General features: G+C 41.8%; 1 protein-coding gene across 1 annotated transcript; it reads right to left on the bottom strand.

The window, feature by feature from the left end:
- Positions 1 to 1,626: 1,626 nt before the first annotated feature.
- LOC103323881 (protein SIEVE ELEMENT OCCLUSION B-like) lies at positions 1,627 to 4,652 on the bottom strand. The gene is made up of 7 exons (XM_008225902.2): positions 4,350 to 4,652; positions 4,148 to 4,240; positions 3,560 to 4,005; positions 3,363 to 3,457; positions 3,143 to 3,273; positions 2,594 to 3,052; positions 1,627 to 2,440 (listed from the first exon to the last, which is right to left on the bottom strand). The coding sequence occupies exons 1-7, from the start codon at positions 4,545 to 4,547 to the stop codon at positions 1,862 to 1,864; spliced, it is 2,001 nt and encodes a 666-aa protein (XP_008224124.2). The 5' UTR covers positions 4,548 to 4,652; the 3' UTR covers positions 1,627 to 1,861.
- Positions 4,653 to 22,555: the final 17,903 nt, after the last annotated feature.

The raw sequence follows: 22,555 nt of genomic DNA, 5'->3' as shown, positions 1-22,555 counted from the left end.
CTTCGTACATCTAACAGATTGTACTACGTTACGCACAACATAATATAAATATAACTTCACAAGAACATTTTAAACATATATAAAACAAATAAAATACCTTCTCAATCGTTCTCCACCAATCGCTAATTACAAATATCCCTAACGAAAACAAATTAAAAAACCTTAGTACGAACTTAAATTAATACTTTTAAACTAATGACGAAAAATACTTACCCAATCAATGTATTGAAATCCCAGCAGCAGAGAGGTTGAGAGAAAGGCAGAGGCGAATGCTTTGTTTTTGCATTCGCCTCTGCAATGGCAGAATTCTAATATGAAGAAGAAGGACTTTGCGCGACGAACATACTTATTAAATCGCGCAAACTCCCGTCAAAAAACCAAATAATTAAATCGCGCAAACCCATTTTTCGTTGCGCAAACACCTGCCGACATCTTACTTTTGCGCGACGCTGGAATTTTCCGTCGCGCAAAATTTCGTCGCGCAAAAACAAAATTCCGTCGCGCAACACAAGATATTAAATCACGTAAGCGTTGAACTTTACGCGACGAAATGTAATTACGTCGCGCAAAGAAAATATCCCACCCAGGTCATTTTGGCGCCAAAAAATAAAATATCTCTTGTTCTCTTACGCGACGAAACGTCTTTCCGTCGCGCTAAATGAGGGGACTGTCCTTTTTGCGCGACGGAGAATTTCTTCGTCGCGCAATGTTGCCTTTGGCGACGATATTTCTCGTCGCGCAAATGTTTCGCGCTAAAAAAATTCCCCCCGCTTTTTTTAACTCTGTTTGCGCGACGAAAAATTGTTTTGTCGCGCATATACATTTTGCGCGACGAAAAAGTTTGGTGGCGCAAATTTTCAGTGGATTGCGCGACGAATAGTCATTTTCATCGCGCAAGTATGTTTTAAGCGACGAGTTGTTCTTCGTCGCGCAATGTTTCGTCGCGCAAATAGTGAAACGTAGTAGTGATAGGTATGTTTTAAAGATCCATACCAAAGATATTATATGAGGCTTGCAGAACTGACTGTTCTTGCAGATAGAGACTGGCAAAATTGCAATATCCTTGAAACAAAATTTCGCCCCTACTAAGTACTTACAGTTTTGCAAGCATCTACTCCATCAAAATACAACTATCTAAATCAAAGTCCTATTACTGGGGCTTTGATTTCTGGTGAAATCTGTGTGTTTATCCTTCAGGTTTATATAGGAATATGATATGAAGTTGTCTATGAATTTGATGTATATTTCTCTATAAGAGAACATATGTATTTGTAGGGTGCCTGTATCTCACAAAAGACAACCCAATCAGATAACGTTTTAAAGACATTATCTAATATTTAAATTTTAAAATAATCAATTAATCAATTGGGTTTAATTTAAATCATAGAGCCTAAGGCTCAAGTCTCATATATATATTAATAAACCATTGACCCAATTAATTAGGCATTGACCCTTGCATAACCTAACCCAAACTAATCTATTTCCAAGAGTCATTTTATAGTGAGACCTAATATATGGTCCTTAGGTAAAGTCCTATCTTTTACCCTTTTGATCAATTGGGTTAGCTTGATTCAATGATTAAAAGATAAGGCCTCACCTAAGGGCTATATATAAGACGCTCAAACATGCTTGTAATGCCTTTCAAAGCCAACAACCAGTACATTGAAATTATTCAATACATTATTAACCAATAAAACATTAACATCACAAAGACTGCCATGAATAATCTGGCCGAAAGAAACATAATAGAACAATTACACAATCTGTACTCCACATTACAGGAATGGGAAATTAGATACCCTTTTATTCTAGCATAATATTCACTGCCTAGCAGTGGTACTAAAAGAACGAAACCCAGAACTTAATGATGCACACTAGGGGCATCAATGTGGCAGCACTTGTAACTGATAAAAGTCTCCATGCTACGGTTGCAATCGGGACATTTCATTGTGTCCGGGACCTTCCCGGTAGAGCCTGGAATATCAAGGCGGCAGCAAGGTGTAAGGCCAATCTTCGCATAGTATGTTGTGAAACAAAACTCAAAGCCTTTCTCTCTCACTTGTCCCTTCCATTTGTCAAAGTCCTCTGTCACCTTCAAAATTGAGATACCATGACCAGCGACAACCAAAGAAGACCCCTTGCTGAGCACAGCCCATCCACTTTCATTTTTGTAAGAAAGTAGCTTTTGGATTTCTAGTGTGGCTGAGTCGGCCTGCTTGTTTATCTTGGTGTGGAACAGGCTTTCTATTCCGGTCCAGAAGCGCCATAGAATGCCAAAGTCATCTTCTCCCTTGCTGTCTTTCCCCACACAAAACAACTTTATGTTAATCTTTGCTTCCTTCAAGATGAGATCATTTGCAAGAGCAGTTGCTTTCTCTTTGAATTGTTTCATCCAGTCTTTGTCTTTGCCTCCATAGAAGAAAATGTACTCATCCTCTTTCTGTTTGATCAAAATAAATTAAACCACAAAAACTTGCTTTATCATCAAATTAACATCATAGATTCAAATACGGGTAATGTCAGAGGGACCCTAAATGTATGGCTTTGATAAATGTATGGTTTTTGTTGGAATTATTAATTAAAAGGAACTTACAGAGTCGGGTAGAGTCGGATAAATCTCTCTGATTAAATTGCCAAACCATTGAAGAGACTTTGAGATTTCTTTTTCTCTTGCTTCTGTGAAAGGGAAGGCCTTGGGTCCCCATACCCGAATCATGTGGAATGCGTTGGAATGTTCAACCTTTCCTTGTGGGCTCATCACCACCAATGTAGGCTTACCCTTGAAGTTCCACTCCTCCTTGATGAACCTGATACCAGCTATGGGTGCAGAGATCTGCACTGTGTACCACGGCATCTTGATCCTCAGGGTCTCGAACTTCTTTCGCAGCTCATCGGTCCACTGCTCGACGATTGGAATCCACACAATCTTATGCTCGTCCTCTTTCTTAGTGAACTCATAAATGGGTTTGAGGATAAAAATGTCGTCATCAGTGATATCTAGGCTTGAAAGGAATAGTAGTATGTTTTTCTTCCTCAGGATGTCGATATCAACCTGTTTAAACAATTAGGCCACCACAATTTCACTCTATTAAAAACATAATATACTTCTTAAACAGCAATCTGTAAGGGCAGTAGAGCAAACCGTTTGTTTAGCAGAACCATCAATCAGTGGCTGAACATTGTCTTTGCTGTAGATCAGGGCCTTGAAAACCTCCTTGATTTCAGTAGGAGTTCGAAAGATTTTCCTTATCCTCCGGTAAGCTTCTGCGTCCTCTGTGGATTATAAAAAAATTACCTTTTTCATCATTTTTCATTAATATTATAATATGACTCCTAATGAAGGATCTGCAAGTATTACACACCAACTTGTTTTCTACAACTTTTCAGCTGTATGTTAAGCGTGTTCAGGATGAAATGGATTTTTTGAGCGTATGGGACTAGGTCATGCTCCTTGTCCCTGAAACAAAGGGAACCACCATGGTCATACTATTTTGAAGTACTAAACAAATATTGAATTTTTTTTTGTCAGACATCAATTAAGAATGAAGAGTTAACGTACTCATCACTGGTGAGAATAGTGACCTTAGTTGCGCACGCAACAAGAGTCACAATAGCCCAATACGCATCCACTGGAATATGTTCCATTGCTAAGGCCAACTCCGGCACATCCTTTGGATCGTAACTGGAAAGCTTTTCGAACTGATCGAAGATCCCGATAACTCGCATTGTAACCTTGATCAAGTTGTTAAGCTCAAGCACTGCTTGCCTTCTTTTTTGCAGGTTTGAGGGCTTGAGGAGGAAAGGGACTCTCTTCAGGATTGAAATTGATTTGGCAAGTCGGTCCGATTCCTGAGCCTGGGCAAGGAGCCAGAACTCCCCATATTCCATAGCAAAAGCTGCCAGAGTCAGCACTGCCTTTGCTTCCCATGAATAGTTTGACAGCTTGTTCAGTATTGCAAGGGCAGTTTCATGGGCAACTTTCTCACCAGGAGGTTTGCATTGCATCTGAAAATTTAAGTATTTAATAGTTTTAATATGAAAAATATGAAAGCAAACAATAAAAAATAATAAAAAATAATGTATGTACATGAAAATTTGTTACGAGCAATATAAAAAAAAAATATTATTTATTTTCTGAGGTAATTACCTCGCTGGCTATGGACTTAAGTATGCATAATGGTGTACTGAAGTTGGCCTTGAGGGGCTTCTCCTCTATGTTTTCCTCATGCACTTGGGTACCCTGCAACAACCCACAAGTTTATGTAGCAGTGCTTTAGATATTAATAATAATTAATAATGATCAATGGTATGATAATATATAATTAATAAGAATATTTGTGATAAAGTACCTGCACAATTTTGTCGACAGTTTGGATTGCATGCTTGAGGATGTTTTCAACAATTTCGAAAAGAGAATCCTCATCAAAGGAAGTATCAACATTGACATAATGAGTTGCATAAATTTGGTCCAAGATTTTCTTATCAGACATGGAAAACAGGCTAGCCTCAACTTTAGAAAACAAATTTTTTGCGAGGTCGCCAAGCATGATGATGACTTAGGGTAGGGAGCCTTGGGGATTTCAAAGGCTAGGGCTAAAGAACGGGTATTGGCTCGTAGCTTGATGTGTTGGTGCAGCATCCTTGTATTATGCCTGCCCTATTTATAGCCATATTCAGTTTGTACTGTAGTCCAAAACTTGTCCCAAATAAAATATTACTCCCCATGTTATCTCCATGTGAAGCTACTCAAACTGAAAGAGACAATAAGGTTGAAAACAATTGACAAAAGGCCATCACAAATATCACAGTGGCCACGTACGTAAATGTACCTCAATATAATTATAAATAAATAAAAAGACAGATTTTCAGACTGTGATTTGTTTGTAAGGAGTCAAGTACATATTTTCCTATTAAAATCCCAAATAGTAAGAACACATATAGTGTTCGAATAAGGAGTTAAGTATTTTCCTATCCGAACTCCGGAACAAATATAGAACCTGGGTTTTAATTGTGTTAAAGAGCTTCAATTTCATTTTGAAGGTTAAAAACAGAACTCACATAATTACTTCACCACAAAGACAATATAATGATATGTCATAGGAAGGGCAACTACTCTAATTGGGTGTTTTAAAGTATGATGCAAGAATGAGGACAAGTGTCATAAGATTAGCTAATAGTGTATGTTGTACCAGAGATTACTGAGTCTAATACAATAACAAGGATCCACCTCATTTCACATTGGACCCAACTTCTTTTATATGTTAATTATTTATTGTTTTTTTTAAAAAAAAATGGCTTTGGACAGATAATGAATCAGAAATGATCGACATGGTCTGAAAGCGAAAAGCCCTACAATTCTACCAAATTTTAAACTATAGAAACAGATAGGTCATTTTCGTCTGATAATCCAAAAAATCTGCGACGAACTGCTTATTTTTTTGAGAAAACAAAAAATAAAAGACATACAAATCTCGTGTTTTGACTCTTGAATATAGAATACCGTAGAACATACAAGTGGCAGTTTATATCTGCCACAAATTATTATTATTATTATTTTCCCCAGTTAACCCTATGGCTGACAAAACAGTTTACTCTCTTTTTCTGTGCAGATCAGAAGATCATGAAATATATCTGTTCATGTCTTATTTATGTACACTACTCCACCACGTTTGTGCATAGTGGCGAGTCGTCCGACGTCATCCATTCCGTTGTTGCCTTACGTCATTTGTCTTGTTATCAATTTTTTATGTCACCGTTCATACTTACGTGTTAATTAGTGGCTTCTTTGAAAACAGGACAATAAAATATAGGATATGAATTGCGTGCATCAAATCATCCAACCGCAAATTGAAATTAGGATGCAACAAAATGAAACAACATATTAGGGCAATGTGAAAATAAAGAATTATATCTCTTTTTATTGCATTATAATTTTTTATATTAATACATCTAAATTTCTATTGACTCGTAGAAAGTTCTGATTGACTACATATATGAACTTTTAAAAAACTTCACCAAAATCCCAAAAAATCGGGTGTTGATTCTTCAACATAGAATACAATACAGACCCACATTTTTTGGGAAGGTCTATGCCCAAGAACCCCAACAAATTATAAAGATTAATCTACAGTATTTTAAATGTCCAGATGTGTTGTGCATTCTCGTTGGCCACTAATTGTTATTATTATCTCCAATTAAGCATTCCCACTAACTAAACCATAATTTTCGTTTATGTCTTCATATTCACATGGCTTGGCTTGATTATGTTTCTCGTTTTGAAAATTGAACATGCTTAAATAATAAATATATGACGTATCATTAATTAGCATACATGACGAAAAGATATTGCTGCTGCAGAACATATCCCGACTCTTTTTGGGTAGATCCAATCAAAAGATCGTGAAATATATATCGTACACTTGTATTTTCTTTCATTCATCAATGTCCATGCCACTGTTGCAACATGTGAATATCATGCACATCGGCACTTGTTAAAGATAAGATTAATTACCAGACCAAAAAAACAAAGATAAGATTAATTAGTGGAGTAGTAAGACTATTTGTTATACTTTCACACTGGTTATCAGTTTATCACAAACACTGTTATGAAATTTGTATGATGTCATCCCTTAATAGGGCCGAATTAAACATATCAACTACAAATTAATTAAACAATATTGGACTTGATATCTAATCAGTACATATGACATATATGCTTATCTTATAATCAAAGCAAGACATTATTTCACATATAAAATAATAAGTTGTTTAAAGATGAAAAGTTGAAGTGGACTTTGTAGAGTTTCACACTTTTTGCCATTTGCCATTTGCCATTTTCATATTGTTTGGATGTTTGATTGATTAATGTTTTCAAATAGTTCATCATTTCTTGCCTCTAATTATATTTTTAATGTTTATAATTTGAATTATCTAGTGAAAAAAAAAATGAAGTGAAACAAATTCAAATTAAATGGATTGGTTCTTGGGCCCGAGTGTGGCACGAGCACGAGCACGGGCACGGTACGAGCTCGGCCCGGCCCGTTTCAATATGGACATGGGCTTTGGGCGGGCCGGGATCAATAATTTTACTAAATGGGCTGGCACGGCACGGCCCGATAAATTAAATGAGCCGGCCCGGCCCGACAGCGTTAAAAGCACGAGTTTAAATGGGATGGGCCAGCACGGCACGGCCCGTTTGACACCTCTAGTTGTGTTCCATAAAAATATGATCCATTATCTGATTTTTCTTTTAATTTTAATTTTTTTAAATATTAAAAAATGTGAATTTACCATATTATCCTCATTTAATTAATAATTTCAATTCTTAATGTTTGCTTTAATCAAGGGCATTTTTTGGTATTTGAATGTTTCACCATTCTCTACTTTTTGCTTTATATATATATATATATATATATATATATATTAAAAGTAAATTTCATTTCCTTTACAATTAGTCAACTTGTTTCAGTCGAAATTGACATATATATTGGTATAAGCAACAAAAGAATATTTCAAAGTCTAGACTGTGCCCAATTATTAATATCTATAAAAAAAAATTGCCCTAATCGATGAAAGTGCAGTCTAGGAATAAAAGAAGAAAAAGCGCTATTATTTCCACTCGCATATCATATTTTCTTACTCACTTTATTTTCAAAATTTTAAAGATAAATTTACCCCTTTGTTAAATGACTTATAAAAACTTTAGGGAAAAACCTAACTGTTGTGCTGTCCCCAATTTGATATACCATATATGTCATTTCTCTAATTATTTGACACATGTAGTTATGTGATTAAACAAAGAATCTTTTATTTCGAAAAAAATAAAAATGAAAAACCTCTAATACCAAGCGAGTTCGTATATGGTCTCCCAACTCTCAAACGCTTTGCAAACTTTTTATTCAGATCTGGTTACAGAGTATTCATAGCTGAGAAGCTTTGATTCAAAGACAGCAGAAAGCCCCTTGTTTTCTCTTTGATTTCTCATTCGCCATTTTCATGTGATTTTTGAAAGCTATAACTGATTAAATGATTTTTACTAGATCTTAAATTGGAAATGACGAGAACAAAGAATAAAATCTCTATCTTTGAATTCTCTCTGTGTCAAGACTCATTTTCCCTGATTCGAGTTGGGATGAATTAGCCCATGTCTAGCTCGACCAAATAAGAGTTTCTCTCTATTCTTTCCCAGGTAAGCAGATTCTTCAACTCAAATCCCCAAAGTTTCAATCTTTATTTCCTCAAATGAAAAGCTTGGGAAAATCTGTGAGAAACCATAGGAGCCAAAGTTCTGTGTTTTAGGTACAACCAGTAATGGACTTAGATTTAGGATTTGATGTGGGTTTGGATCGGTTTGGTCGAAGATTTTTTTTTATTAGTGCGAAAAAGAGAATTACAAACAAAAACTTCGCGGGCACGCAGACCCAAAGAGGTTGAAAAAGAAATGAGGGGCCAGTCTGGAAACAAACTTCATGACGACATTTGATCAAAAATCTTAATTAGTCAAAAGATGGAAACAAACCCAAAAAAAAAAAAGGAAAAAAAAACCAGAGCTTAGTTAGTCAAATTATCAAAAATTCAGAGCTTACTTAGTCCCCCGTTGATTTGTGTGAACAGGAAACCGGATTTGTTATTATTACTATTTCAAATCTTTCTTCAATTTTTGTTTTTATTTGTGCGTATCCAGAACATAATATAAAACTATATGAATATGTATGTACATAATATGATGTTACAGTAGCGTACATATCCAAATAAATTCACTATCGACGCACATCATTGTTTGCATTATTGCCAACGTCATATGCTGTTATAGTAGAAAGAAATTGAAGACGACTCTCACACTGACATGAACTATTAACAATCTCAATTAATACACCACCGATGTTATTGTTTGCATTAGATTTTGTATTCATTGAGGTTGTTGATAGTACATGTTAATGCAGAGTTGTCGTCAATTATTTTGGATATGTACACATATGACGTCGGCAATAATGCTAACAATGACGCCAAGTCTTTTAATATCAAGGGTTCTCGAGTTCAATAGTCATTTTTCACATGTTCTGGAGATTCAACTTGTGAAAAATATGACATCATATAAATATAAACATATGTGTACCAAGAATATGTGAAAAATATAAAATCATATGAACTTGTGTGTACAGAATGTGATTTTATAGTTTACATATCCAAAGAAATTAAACACAACTATGCACTGACATATACTATTAACAACCTCAATGAATTCACCACCGACGCACATCATCGTTTGCATTATTGCCAACATCATATGTTGTTATAGTAGTGTACATATTCAAAGAAATTGAATATAGCTCTCATTGACATGAACTATTAACAACCTCAATAAATACACCACCGATATCATTGTTTGCATTATATTTTGTATTCAATGAGGTTGTTGATAGGATTTTTAGTACCTGCGCAAACAGGGTTAAAATCACTGAAAATACTTGCAAGAATACAAGGTAATTGTAGTATAAATGCTCATGCAAGGTCGTTGTCCCCAAAGATTGTTTGACTAATCTGTAATTAAACTAACTCTTAATTAATAACTAAAATAGATTTTATCAAAGATTTGAAGTTTATGAATTTGAAAAAGATTAAACTAACAGTAAAAGAAATCTGAAAGTTGGGAAATAATAACAGCAAAGAAGAAAAACGATTTCTTTTTAAAGACTAACAATTTAGAGAAAACTAGGGCTTAGCCAACACCGTCGCAATCCTATGCAATTCTATCAAATACTTATGAATTTCCACATATATGCTTTGAAGGTTAGGTTTTCCTAATGCATATTTTCCTTGTGATGTTCAAGCGAAAACGTAATATCTAACATGCAATCCGTCTGTGATGTTCAGATCAAATATAAACATGCAAGACTCATTAAGCTTTGTGAAAACCCTTTGAAAAACCATGCAACCCTTAAGAGCGTGATGTTCGCCTTAAGTGAACTTACAATTACTAATCACAAGAAGCCCTCCTCAATTTCAGGTGATGTTCCAACAGAAATTGCATCAAATTACTTGTCTACATATCCTAATGGTGATCAATCATTAAAATAGATAGATAGTTTTAAACACAGTGATTAATAATTCAAAGCAAACATGCATCCATTCATAAGCAAATTAATAAAACTACATATTCATGCTAAGGCTTACGGCCTCGCCCTAGCAAAAGGAATTAGTTACACATAATCATAATTGAAATCCAAGAAAATATCATTCGAATGAGTAAGAATGAAAACACAAAGTAGCGAAAATCCAAAACCCTAGCAATTGCTCCAAAAGCCAAAAAGAAGTTCTAAAAGGAGATCCTAAATTGCAGTGAAAAGAAGCTTAAATACCTCCTAAAACCTAGCTACCCAATCCCCACAAGGAAATTAAGTTAAAATAAAATCAGACTAGGAAATAAAGTCCAAATTGGATTAGGAGAATCTGCCCAAATCTGCCCAGCCACGTTTTGGTCTCAAATCTCCTCCAAATCTGGCCCAAGATAGCTCGTTTTAAAGATAAAAATATTCCGAACACTTCTCCAGAAGGCCACGATCTTGGGCTCCAAAACCGCAATATAAGCCCAAAACGTCACTATTCCAGCACTGCACATCGCTCCTTCATTTATTCACCAGGAAATCATCGCTTAGTGTAAAAGTCTGATATTTTTATACGATCAAGCTAAGTGACTCACGTATGTCCTCCAACTGGAATTACTCCAAAATTCGTCCATTTGATTATGTTTTGCTCCAGAGAGAGTCGAAAGTCCTATATTGAAAATATAATTCAAAGTATCAAAATTCTTCCAAAATATTAACCAAAATATATTAAGAATAGGGTTAAATATATAATATAAAATCGACTCATCAAAATACCCCCACACTTAGCTCTTTGCTTGTCCTCAAGCAAAACAAGACTCAAACAAAAATAAAAACTTAACAAACTAGACATCTGGCTAACACTTTAACCAGAACAAAATTTCCACCTTCAAGTTGCAATCCATAGCGAATTTTAAAAACTAGAACATCTATTCAAAGGATCCAATTCATCCCACCACTAAGTCTAAGCTATTTAGAATCAATTAGAAAAGAATTCACAAACTTCCTTCGGTGTAAAGTGAACCATCATAGTTAAAGAGACTCGACTAAAACCCTTACATCTCATCCCTTTTATTCATACTTCACACACTTACTTCACACATTTCTTTTTCTTTTTCTCCTTTTTTTTTTCTCTTTTTTTTTTTTTTTTTAACAGTAGTGATTGTGCAATGTCGGCTCCCTTAAGCTTTCGATTCAACCCATGTAGCGAGCTTTAGGTCAATGACTCCCAAACCACTAAGGCTTTAGGGCACTAGGTGTAGAACACCCCTAAGGACTTATTAACTCAAGCTGAAAAGGCTACGAAACCAACTAACCACCCTGCCTCATGCCAAAAACTCTACGATTTAACTCGAGAATCACTGCTGATTAGGCAAGACTGGCCCGGTTACTAGGCAAAGCTTCGGGTGAGGCAATTATTACTTTATAACACAAACTAACTTATTTATATAGAACAAAAATTAAAACACACTGGGACAAACAATAAATATTTCAATCGTACTCCCCACAAATCATGTTGGTGTGATGTGCAAATTTCAGAGTATAATTCATGAATTAGTGTCTAAGCAACAATAAACAGAAAAGACTTTATTGTGGGACTAATCTTCACCATGTCTATTTGTTCTAAAGTTTAAAATAATCTATGGATATTAACTTTAAAACGAAAATTTTAAACAAGACTAAATAAAAAATAAAAAAAAATAAAAAAAAATAAAATTTACTTTCCTACCCCCAAACTTAAATCACACATTGTCCTCAAGGTGTGGAAAATAAGCAAAAGAAACAAGAGTAGACCAAACAACTAAATCCTAGAAAATGGAAATAAAAAATAAAGAAAACACTCTAGGAAAAGAAACTAGGAAAGCAAAAGAGAATAACAAAAATAAATAAAGAAAATAAAGTAAGGCAGAAAATGAGAAAAACAATAAAAGAAAAGAAAAGGGAAAGAAAATACCCAGAAATTTGACACCACAGGGGTTGAAGGCAGGACCAGGAGCGGAGATCTTGCATAAAGGCGCTGACCAACTCCTCCAACTCCGCACTTGTGTCAAACTCGGCAGCGACAATATAACCTGATGCAGCCGCTGTAGTGTCATTTGAAAAATATTAGATCCCCTTCGTCTCACTCCTCCAACACCACACTTTGGCCATTCCCATCACTGATTGCAAAGCAGACAAACATATTTTCCTTCTCTCAGTTGAAACCCATCCATCTCCGCCCTCTTCCTTCTTCATCTCTCTCAAGAACTCAAGAGCCTTGTCTCTCTTTGCTTCTGTCACAACCGAAACCAGCAATTCATTCATTTATATATATATATATATATATATATTTTATATTGGCTTTTGAATTGATGCCATCCATTGGATTCCCAACCCAAATTCGAATGATTTGTAGATCTCATAGCAAGGGCTCTCTTGGGTCATCATCGCCTTTTCCACTCTGGTTCACATGCATTCTGTCAAAAGCCCCAAATTTTCTCATATGGTTGGGTTCCTCGTGCAATGGCTTCGTCAGTAGTTGGGGCAAGAGCAGAGTTTACAACACAATCTGTGTCGACAAATGAGCCCGTTGGTGCTGTTGATTGGCTTCATGCTAACCTTAAGGAGTCTGATCTGAAGGTGTTGGACGCCTCTTGGTAAATGCCTGTGTCTCAAACCTCTGCCAGTGCCGTCACTAAATTCCTCCTGCATCCATGATGGTCCTCAATCTCGCAGCACCAGTGCCTTCCGATATCCATCCGAAGGTAAGAATAATTCCAGAATTTGTTTTGGGTCCTGATTTGGGAGCTGTGGGTGATGTGTAGAGATGTGTGTTCTTTGCCCATGCAGGTACTCATATTGGTGCTCGCTGTGTAAGGTCTGCGGATCCAAGAGAGATTCAAGGGAAAGGGCAATAAACACACAAGCTCAAAAGACAAAACAGCAAAAAGCCCTGAGGACCCCCAATCCGTGCATCTCATAGGTATAATTTCGAATCCCTTGCATCTTTTGTTGTTGGAAATGTGGTAGATTTGCTGCTGGGTGCATGATTCCAGTGTAGATTTGCTGCTTGGGTGCAGGATTCCAGCATAGGATTTGTTTTGCTTTTGATGTTTCTTGATTGTTGTGTCGTTCCTGTGTAGACTTCTGTGAGTGCGAGATTCGACCTAGGATTTTTTTTTTTTTGCTTTTGATGTTTGTCTGCTGATTTTTGCGCCCTGCATTGGATCAATGATGTGTTAGGAGTAGAAAGAAAATAAAAAAAACATCTAGTTAAAGAAAACAACAATTTTTTTAAATTTTAAATTTTATTATTTTGTTGAAATTAAAAGGATTAGAGAGTTTAGAAAAATTGGGTTGCCTCCCAATGAGCGCTTTATTTTAAGTCTGTAGCTAGACTTTGCAGAAGCCTGGTGGTCAAATCACCGGTTCCTTCAGAGTCACCGACTTTGCACTGTCAAACGGCGCCTCCAAGTAGTGTTTGAGTCTATGACCGTTTACTTTAAACTCGAAACCAGTCTTCCCATTTGTAATATCCACAGCGCCGTGTGGATAGACTTTAGTAACATTGTAGGGACCTTGCCACCTAGATGAATGAGATGACAACAGAGATGGTGCTCTGGCGCCTTGAAAACCAAGGGTCGTATGATATATTGATGAATGGATTTTTCTTACAATCTACCACTACTCATAGGAAAGCAAATTGAAAGTACATCACAGGAAAATATAATTTGCTCCGTAGGCGGCTTTTGGTTTGGTGTTTGAACCCCTTGAATGTAGTCTTGAGCTTAGTATTTATAGGGGGAGTCCTGGAAGGACAATTGAGGCCGAAAAGATCTGCATGGTGGAGTCTGATCGGGGCAAGTAGGTAGTCAAATCGGCATTTCGGATCGTGAAGCATGGTGGTGTGACCCCCATAGATCTTGTTAAATCACAGTATCTTCGGCCGTGGCCTTTACGGCCTTCGGCTTTGACCTATAACACCGCGATCGAGAGGCGAGAGGTTTCGCCTTTGCAGCTTTTCTTTTGTTTTGGAGGGCAAAATGCTTAACGAAACGTGGCGTTTGGTTCATGAGTAAGTGCTAGGGCCGAGAGGAAGTCCGCATTCGGTCGCTTTAGGACCGAGATTTATTAGGCACAAACAGAACTAAGGACCCTCGGTTCGGCAAATTTTCACCCAATTGGGAAGGGCCGTTTATTATCGAACGAATTCTTGGCCGAGGTGCGTTTCAGTTGAGAGATAGGGATGAAGATTAGCATAATTTGCCAATAAACGACCAGTATTTGAAGAAATATACCCTGTCATTATGGGAGACGACCAAGAATGGGTTATGAGGTTTACAATCGGCAAAAATGAAAGAAAAACATACATTCGGTCAAAAGAGAAAAATGGGGTTATACTTCGTTTAGATTAAAAGAAAGGGGTCGATTACAAAAGAACGGCGGTTCTTAATCCCTCGCTAGAGCAGGTAGATGATTCTTCCTAAGCGATGCCTCCACCGCCCACATCTTCAGATTGCGGCCATGGCTGAGGCCGTCACGTTGGACATGGGTGAGACCGGGTTAAAGCCAAGGCCGTCACCGAGCCATGGCCGAGCGTCCACTCGACATGGGTGGCGGGTTGAAGCCGGCCGTCCACCGTGCCATGGCCGAGCGCACCATGGACATGGGTGAAACCGGTGCAATCAAGGCCGTCCTCCAGCCATGGCGGGGCCGTCATTCAGGGCACAATCGTGGGGCGGCAGGGCCGTCGCTCCGGCCATGGGTGCGACCGAGGTGCCAAGCCAAACAAACGTGGCCAAGTTGGAAACATCATACCAAGCCCTCCCATCTTCATCAATCGCATTACAGTCTTTCCACGGCCTCACAAGGAGGGAGGTCATCCTCCCCCAGGGCCAGGAAGGAATCTCGGCCACACCAGGGCCTTGGCCCACGTCGACTTTCCAAGACGAAGGATAGTTGGTGGACAGCAGGATAGGAGAAACCATCTGGATCAGGCTACAACACGAGGATCGGCGAATATGGCTCAACCCCGGTTTTGGAGAAGCCACGGAGGGGGCCATCGAGCAGGTTGAAATGGAGGAACCAAGCGCTCAGAAAAAGGGGTGAAGAGTTCAACGGAATGGAGTGCTGAGACTTGGGGTTTTAGAAGGGTTGATGGATTGAGGAAATGGTTTGGCAGAGTTCGGGCGTTTGAGGATTCTGAAAGTATAAAGAAAAATGAAGAAGGCAAGGCTTTTTATCTTGGCACTAGGATTCGAAACGAAAGGGCATGCGTCTCTCGAGAGACGAAGGGCATGACTCTCTCGAGAGACGTAACGGTCGATAGTGTGCTCGCGTGCGCGATGACGTGTGGAAAGCCCAGAGCCGTAGTTTCATTTAACAAGATGAAACGACGGCTCGCGCAAGTCTGGGCAATGACGGCTCGCGTAGGCATTTAAGGCGCCAGCAATCACTTCGGATGAATGCAAAGGTTCATCCCTTAGAATCCATTCGGCCTCTGCCCAGCCGCGACCAAAGAATTCGGGATGTGGGGCAATGTTTGTGCCTTTAATAAATTACGGTCCTAAAGACCGAAGGGATTTCCTCTCGGCTCTAGCACCTACTCATGAACCGAAGCGGCCACGTTTCGTTAAGCATTTTGCCTTCCTAAAAACAAAAGAAAAGCTGCAAAGGCGAAACCTCTCGACCGAGGTGTTATAGGTCGAAGCCGAAGGCCGTAAAGGCCACTGCCAAAGATACTGTGGTTAAATCACCACGTGGCCTCGGGTCCCATGCCCCATTTAATGAAGTAATGCCTCTGACTATCGTAGCAAGCCCACTAGTCACAAGAAGCATTTAATGCACGAGGGGAAAGGGGAAGTGACTGAATTCAAGATTTGGTAATGGAAATCAGAGTGGTTAGGCACCAATATTCTCACAAGTAATCTTACAACTTGAGGTCAGATCACCAACCACCAGACCAGGGCATTAAATGCATTCCCACGGCCAAGAGGCAAAACCCACGATCAGGCGGTGGTCGAGATTTACCAGGATCTATGGGGGTAACACCACCATGCTTCACGATCCCAAATGCCGATTTGACTACCCACTTGCCCCGATCAGACTCCACCATGCAGGACTCGATTGTCCCTCCAGGACTCCCCCTATAAATACTAAGCTGAAGACTACATTCAAGGAGTTCAAACACTAAACCAAAAGCCTCCCACGGAGCAAATTATATTTTCCTGTAATGCACTTTCAATACCTTTATTTGCTTTCCTAGGAGTAGTGGTAGATTATAAGGAAAATCCATTCATCAATATATCATACGACCCTTGATTTTCAAGGCGCCGAAGCACCATCTCTGTTGTCATCTCATTCACCCCATATATCATACGACCGTCGCTCTCTGAGCAACGCGCCGAAGCACCGCCTAAAACCCGCCACCAACACCACCATTAAACGGCCTTGAAGCTCGGCCGTGAACACGGCCGAGATCGGTTCCTCTCTAGGCACAATCGTTTGATCAGAGTCGAACTCGAAATAGGCGCATCATTTAAACCATCCTCGACCCAAACCTCATCACCATCTCGACGCATGGTAGACCGTCTGGCACGCCCGCACACAATCGCACCGCATCCAAAAGAAGGACGTCACGTGTAGGCTATGGAGAACGGTGTTTCCCGGTTGCCGTTGACGATGTCTGGATGGCCCATAATGCCTCTGAAGCTTCTCGGCTAGGCTTCTTTGGCCTTGTCAAGATACCGTTTCAATAGCTTCTTGACTATTTTGTTCATTGCCTCGACTTGGCCTTTCGATTGGGGGTGAGTGGCGAAGCGAAGAACAGATTGATCTTGAGGCGAGTGCAGAATTATCTAAAGGCTTCCGAATCGAATTGCTTGCCGTTATCGGTGATGATGGCGTAGGGGATTCCGAATCGACAGCAAATGTTCGTCCGGATGAAATCTTCCACTCTGCTGTTATCGTTGCTAAGGGTTCGGCCTCTACCCACTTGGTGAAGTAATCTACGGCAACAATAGCATATTTGACATGTCCCTTGCCTTGCGGCATAGGGCCGATCAAGTCCATCCCCACTGGGTGAAAGGCCATGGGGTTACGATCGGTGAGAGAGGCTCGGCAGGGATGTGAGGGATATTATGAAACGCTTGGCATTTGTCGCACTTCTTGACTAAGACGCTTTGCATCTTGGTGTAAGGTTGGCCGAAGTACCCTTGTCGAAGACTTTGTGCGCCAGAGGCCGGGACCCTAAATGGTCACCGCAGACCCGTGAACTTCCCAAAGGATGTAGTCCCCGCTCTTTGGTGAGGCATTTGATACCGCGTGGTGTAGCCTTGCTTGTACAGAACATCGTCGACGATTGTGTATCTTGCCGATCGGTACCGTAGCTTTCGAGCTTGGGACTTATCGGTGGGCGGGTTCCGCTCACAAGAAGGCGAAATTAGAGACATCCATGTGTCCTCGTCCCGTCACGGTACACACCTCAGCCGTTGTCGTGCTTGGTGGGATAATATCTCCACCGCACCTTCCTTCCGATCCTATCATTTATTGCCGGCTAAACGCGAGTGCATCGGCGTGGATTCTCTAACTCGGGAATTTGCAAAATCTCACAGGCCTGGAAGTTTTGTAGGAGTTGGTGGGCTGCCGATAGGTAGGCGGACATGGAGGCATCCTTTGCTGCGAAGTCTGCCATTATTTGATTCATTATGAGCTGGGAGTCATTGTGAATGCTGATTTGTTTTGCGCTCATGCTCTTGGCTAGCCACCGGCCGCCAAGAGAGCCTCATACTCTGCCTCGTTGTTAAAGGTTACGAAGTTGAATCGGAGGGCATACTCGACTTTGCTTCCGTCCGGGTAGTTAACACAAGCCGCTCCACAGCCTTGCTGATTTCTTTGAGCCGTCAACATGCAGGATCCATAGAGGACGTAAGAATCAAAGTGCTCGGTATCCATTTTTCCTTTCTCTGTAATAGCGTTCGGAAAGGATGTTTCCGATGGTGCGAAGGTGTGAGCTCGGAGATGAAGTCGGCGGCGACGACCCATCTCTCGCAGGCATTGGCTTGAATCAGTATGTCAAATTCTCGGCTCGATCGCCCATTTGACCAATCGGCCGACGTTTCTGGTTTTTGAAGTACCGCCAAGACGCTGATTGGTCGAACCATGATCTCGCGGCGCTTGGAAGTATGGGCGAGCCTTGGTGAGACAACAAGGGCTAGCGCTTCATTGTTCCAAGCGGATACCAAAACTCCGCTCTGAAGGGCCTTGCCGACATAAAGATTGGTAGCTCCTCCTTCTCGGCTTCGTATCAATCCGAGCTAACGACAATGCTTGATACCGAAAGGTAGAGGAGGAGAACTTCTCCGGGAAGCGGTTTTGACAACAGTGGTGCCTTGCCCATGTAGTTCTTCAAGTCTTGAAATGCCTGGTCGCATTCGGGAGTCCATGCGATATGATGTTTGCCCCCTTTCAAGGCTTTGAAGAACGGTACACACTTATCGGTTGCTTTGAAGATGAAGCGCGTCAAGGCAGCGACACGTCCTGTAAGACTTTGAATGTCCTTCTGCGTCTTCGGCGTCTCCATGTCGATTATGGCTTTGATTTTCTTGGGATTGGCCTCGATTCCTCTTTGGCTGATCATGAATCCGAGAAATTTCCCCGAAGATACACCGAAGGCACATTTCGTTGGGTTCAACCTCATTCGATATTCCTTGAGTATACTGAACATGAGGGCCAAGTTTTCCAGATGCCCCCCTGCCGTTCGGCTTTTCACCAACATGTCGTCAACACACACCTTCATAATGCCGCCGATATGGTCAGCAAAAATCCGGTTGACCCGCATTCTTCAAGCGGAAAGGCATGACATTGTAACAGTACAACCTACGGTCGGTGATGAATGTCATATGCTCGCTATCGGCGGGTCCATGAAAATCTGGTTGTACCCGAATAGGCGTCCATGAAGTGGAGCGGCTCGTGTCGGCGATCGCGTCAGCGAGCTAGTCGATCCTCGGGGAAGTTGTCCTTGAGCGGTGTCTTATTCAGGTCGGTATAGTCTTGACACATTCGCCATCCTCCCTTGGCCTTAGAAACATGGCCGAGTTGGCAAGCGGGCGCAGTGCGTAGCTTCACTGATAAAGCGATGGCTTTGAGCTTGTCAACCGGTCCGCATAGCCTCGTGCCGTTCGGCATCATACGAGCGGCGCTTCTATCGATAGGTTTATAGGCGGGGAGATCTTGAGCTTGTGGTGATGATATCGGATGATATGCGGACATATCATCGTAAGACCAGCGAAGACCTCCGCCTATTGCCGCAAGAAGTCAATGAATTGTGCTCGCAGGTCGAGATCGAGGTGGTGCCGATCTTTACCCACCGATCGGGAATTCCTCATTCGGGATTACCGTTTGAGTTCTTGGCAGGTGGGCCACCGGCGTTAGCGTTTTCTCCTTGGATCGTCTATAGGCCCGCTACCATTCGGTAGTCTCTGCACGAACATGGCCTCCATTGGGGCTTACAAGCTATCGATTTAAGAGTAGTCGCATAGCACGTCCGTCTGGCTGGTCTCCTCGGATTGCGCCAGATGTCGTTCGGGTAGGGAACTTCATCGGCAACATGTGGGGATAAGTGGGCTTTGACTCGGTGAGTGTCGTCCGTCCCACGATGACGTTGTATGAGTAGAGGCATTATCTACGGATTGACCATGTTGTCGGTGATTCCCAGTCCTTTGAAGGCATCGGCAAAAATCACATTGACCGAACCCCCGGTGTCGATCAGCACCGACCTACATCGTAGTCGGCGTTCCCGGCCCAATTGATCATCGAGTCATCGTGGGGGTAAATGATCCCTTCTTCCTCTTCCTCGCAAAATGTGATGGGCTTCCAACCCACTTTTGGGACCTTGCGGTGCCGATCGGTTTCGATGCCGAAGACTTGAGGATGGTGAGCGGCTCGCACACATTGCTTCATTGATCGGTTGGAGGGTCCCGCCAGGGTGAGAACTCCGTTGTTGGTGCTGATCATGTTGATCTGCCGATTCGCGTTTGAGTGGTGCTGCGTGTGCAGCGATGTATTGGTCGCTTTCCCTCCCAAATCAGCCGTTCAACGATCTTCCTCGGACTAATGCGTCTTGGTGTTGTGGCTGTTCGCTGGTGGTACCGGAATTTACGATATCCCGATTGTCCTGCCGATTGGGCTTTGGTTGTTTGGTTACGGGATTTTTCATGCTCGTTCATCGACGGCCTCATATGTGGTATTCAGCAGGTGAAGACTTCTGAATCGCGGTCATGACTCGGCGATGGCGCTCGGTGGTCGTTGCGATCGTATTTCCCACGCCCCTTCTTTGAGCTACCGTGCGATGATCACGGTCGTCCTTTCGCTTGTGGCCTCCCAGAGTCGTCGATCCGCTCGGGATAGCTCTTTGGTGCGATTCCTCTTGCCGAGGGCTTGAGTTGAAATATTCGGCCTTGGCGTGGACTGCCGCTTGCTTCATCGATTCGTCATCGTGCGCCTTGCTCACGTACGAGATACCGAAGTGAGAGGACCGAAGGCTACTCTTGAAGGCGCCGTGAGCTGCCCTATCATCTGCTTTCGGACACCTCGAATACTCATGACTAAAGCGCGCAACGCGTACTCCGTAGGGTTCGTCTTCTCTTTGCCGAACCGTGTACGGATCGTCGGCAGAGTACAGACGGTCCGTCTGGATCATGAAGTGATTGAGAAAATCTGCTTCAGCCGTCGAACGAGTCTACCGTTCCTGGTTCAAGACGATAGAACCAGGTTCAAAGGCGACTCGGTAAGGGAGGATGGGAACAACGGGCATTGCCCTCATCGCCGAGACCCTTACATCCGACCGCCGATTGGAAGGAGTGAAGGTGCGTCATGGGGTCTTCCATGCGCTGTAAAACGGTATACGCAATGGCTACACCTCCATGTCCGGTCCGGACCTTTTGATGCGTTGGTAAAGGGTCTGGCTGAAGTTTTCCCAGTTCCCCGGGACCGGATTGATCGTCTTCCATCTTACGAATCCTCCGGAAGAGCAGGCGAATAAGCGGGGTCTCGGCTTGGGACCTCCTCGAATCTGTAGTCTTGGAAGTTCTCCTCGAACTTGGTGGCCTTGCCTAGGAATACTCCGTGGGAGTTTCCGAACGGTAGTGTGATTCGGTGCCCTTGGAGGGGGCATACTCATCGTCCGATTCTACCTCCGACTTCAACCCTCGGACCTTTTTAAGGGGTGACTTGTCTCCAAGGACCCTCATTCGTGAGTCCCGCAGCGAGCATTGATCCTGATGGGTGACCTCTGCCGTTCGGCCTCCTTGTCGTTTATCCGATGGCGGCGGTGTAGACCTTCTTCGATGCGTGAGGCTGGTCCGTAGGACCGAGATTACCAATCGCTTTAGAAGGCGCAGCGCGTTGCCTTTGCCCCCTTCTTCCCTTTCTTCGCCGGGAAGTCTGCGGACTGCAGAACGTTCGTAGATTGAATATTCTGCATTTCCTGGCGATTAAGCGACCGGGTTTCGTCTACTTTGGACGAGAGAAGGTTGTTATGTTCTTGGAGCTTGGCCATTTCCTTCCGAAGGAAAATCATTTGAGCGAAGCTCCGCTTCGACCGTAGTCCGAAGCACCGAAGGATTACCGAAGGGAGTGCTAGGTGCAGCGGGGCTTGCTCGCTTAGCATACCGTGGTAGTCCATCCTTCGATAAAAACATTGGTCCCGAAGTGGTTCCCATGTGTTTTTAAGGAATTATAGGTTGATTCTTATCGTTTCCCACAGACGGCGCCCAATCTGTTGACGCAAAAAAATGGTTCAGCACTTTCCCACGCAACTTAGTGATGTTGGGCCTTCGGTATGCTTTGGGCCTCGAAAGGGCGTTCAATCTGTAAGATGACAACCGCTCGGTAAGACCTAGGGCACCGGTATGGTACCGGCCGAAGGCTCTCCGATGCTTAAGTAAGTACGGATTTAGTAAGATTGAACTACAGATCAAGAGGCAGTATGCCGTAGGTTCTGATTGATTACCTCCAAGCTGGGATGGTTGTCCTATTTTATAGGCCTTGGGAGGTGTGCAATTTGTTTAGAGTTTCGATGTGGGGCTGTGGACTTCAATTGTGGGACTACCACGTGTCCCTAGGGGTGAAGTTGCCCTAATCGGGCGATCGGTAGGAACGATACTGAAGCTAGGTGCCGAGGGCTTCTATAGCTCTAGTTTGGTCCACGTGTCCGATGCTCATTGGCTGTTCATTTTGGTTAAACAATTGAGAATCTTGATGAGCACCTTTAAGCTATGCATAATTCAGCATGACCATATAGTGTCCTCAAAGATTAACAACATAGTCACAAAACATCTATGATGCCTCAGGTCTAAGGATTAGTTTGCACCATTGCAATTTATGAGTTCTAGCTTGACAGGTGAGTAAAGACTTCCATGCTGTAACTCATGTGTTGGATCGCGTTCAATGTACTTGTTCTTCTACAAGCACCT

Source organism: Prunus mume, linkage group LG2 (genome assembly GCF_029339155.1).
Source record: "Prunus mume cultivar Tortuosa linkage group LG2, ASM2933915v1, whole genome shotgun sequence".
In the NCBI taxonomy this organism is placed as follows: domain Eukaryota; kingdom Viridiplantae; phylum Streptophyta; class Magnoliopsida; order Rosales; family Rosaceae; genus Prunus; species Prunus mume.
Note: the sequence above shows the minus strand (reverse complement) of the source record. Positions and strands in the feature narration are given on the sequence as shown.

Excerpts from the sequence above, each read along its gene's own strand:
- LOC103323881 (XM_008225902.2), bottom strand. The coding sequence starts at position 4,547 with ATGCTTGGCGACCTCGCAAAAAATTTGTTTTCTAAAGTTGAGGCTAGC. Across the intron at positions 4,006-4,147 it reads TTAAGTCCATAGCCAGCGAG|ATGCAATGCAAACCTCCTGG; the intron begins GTAATTACCTCA and ends TTAAATTTTCAG. Across the intron at positions 3,053-3,142 it reads ATGGTTCTGCTAAACAAACG|GTTGATATCGACATCCTGAG; the intron begins GTTTGCTCTACT and ends TTGTTTAAACAG.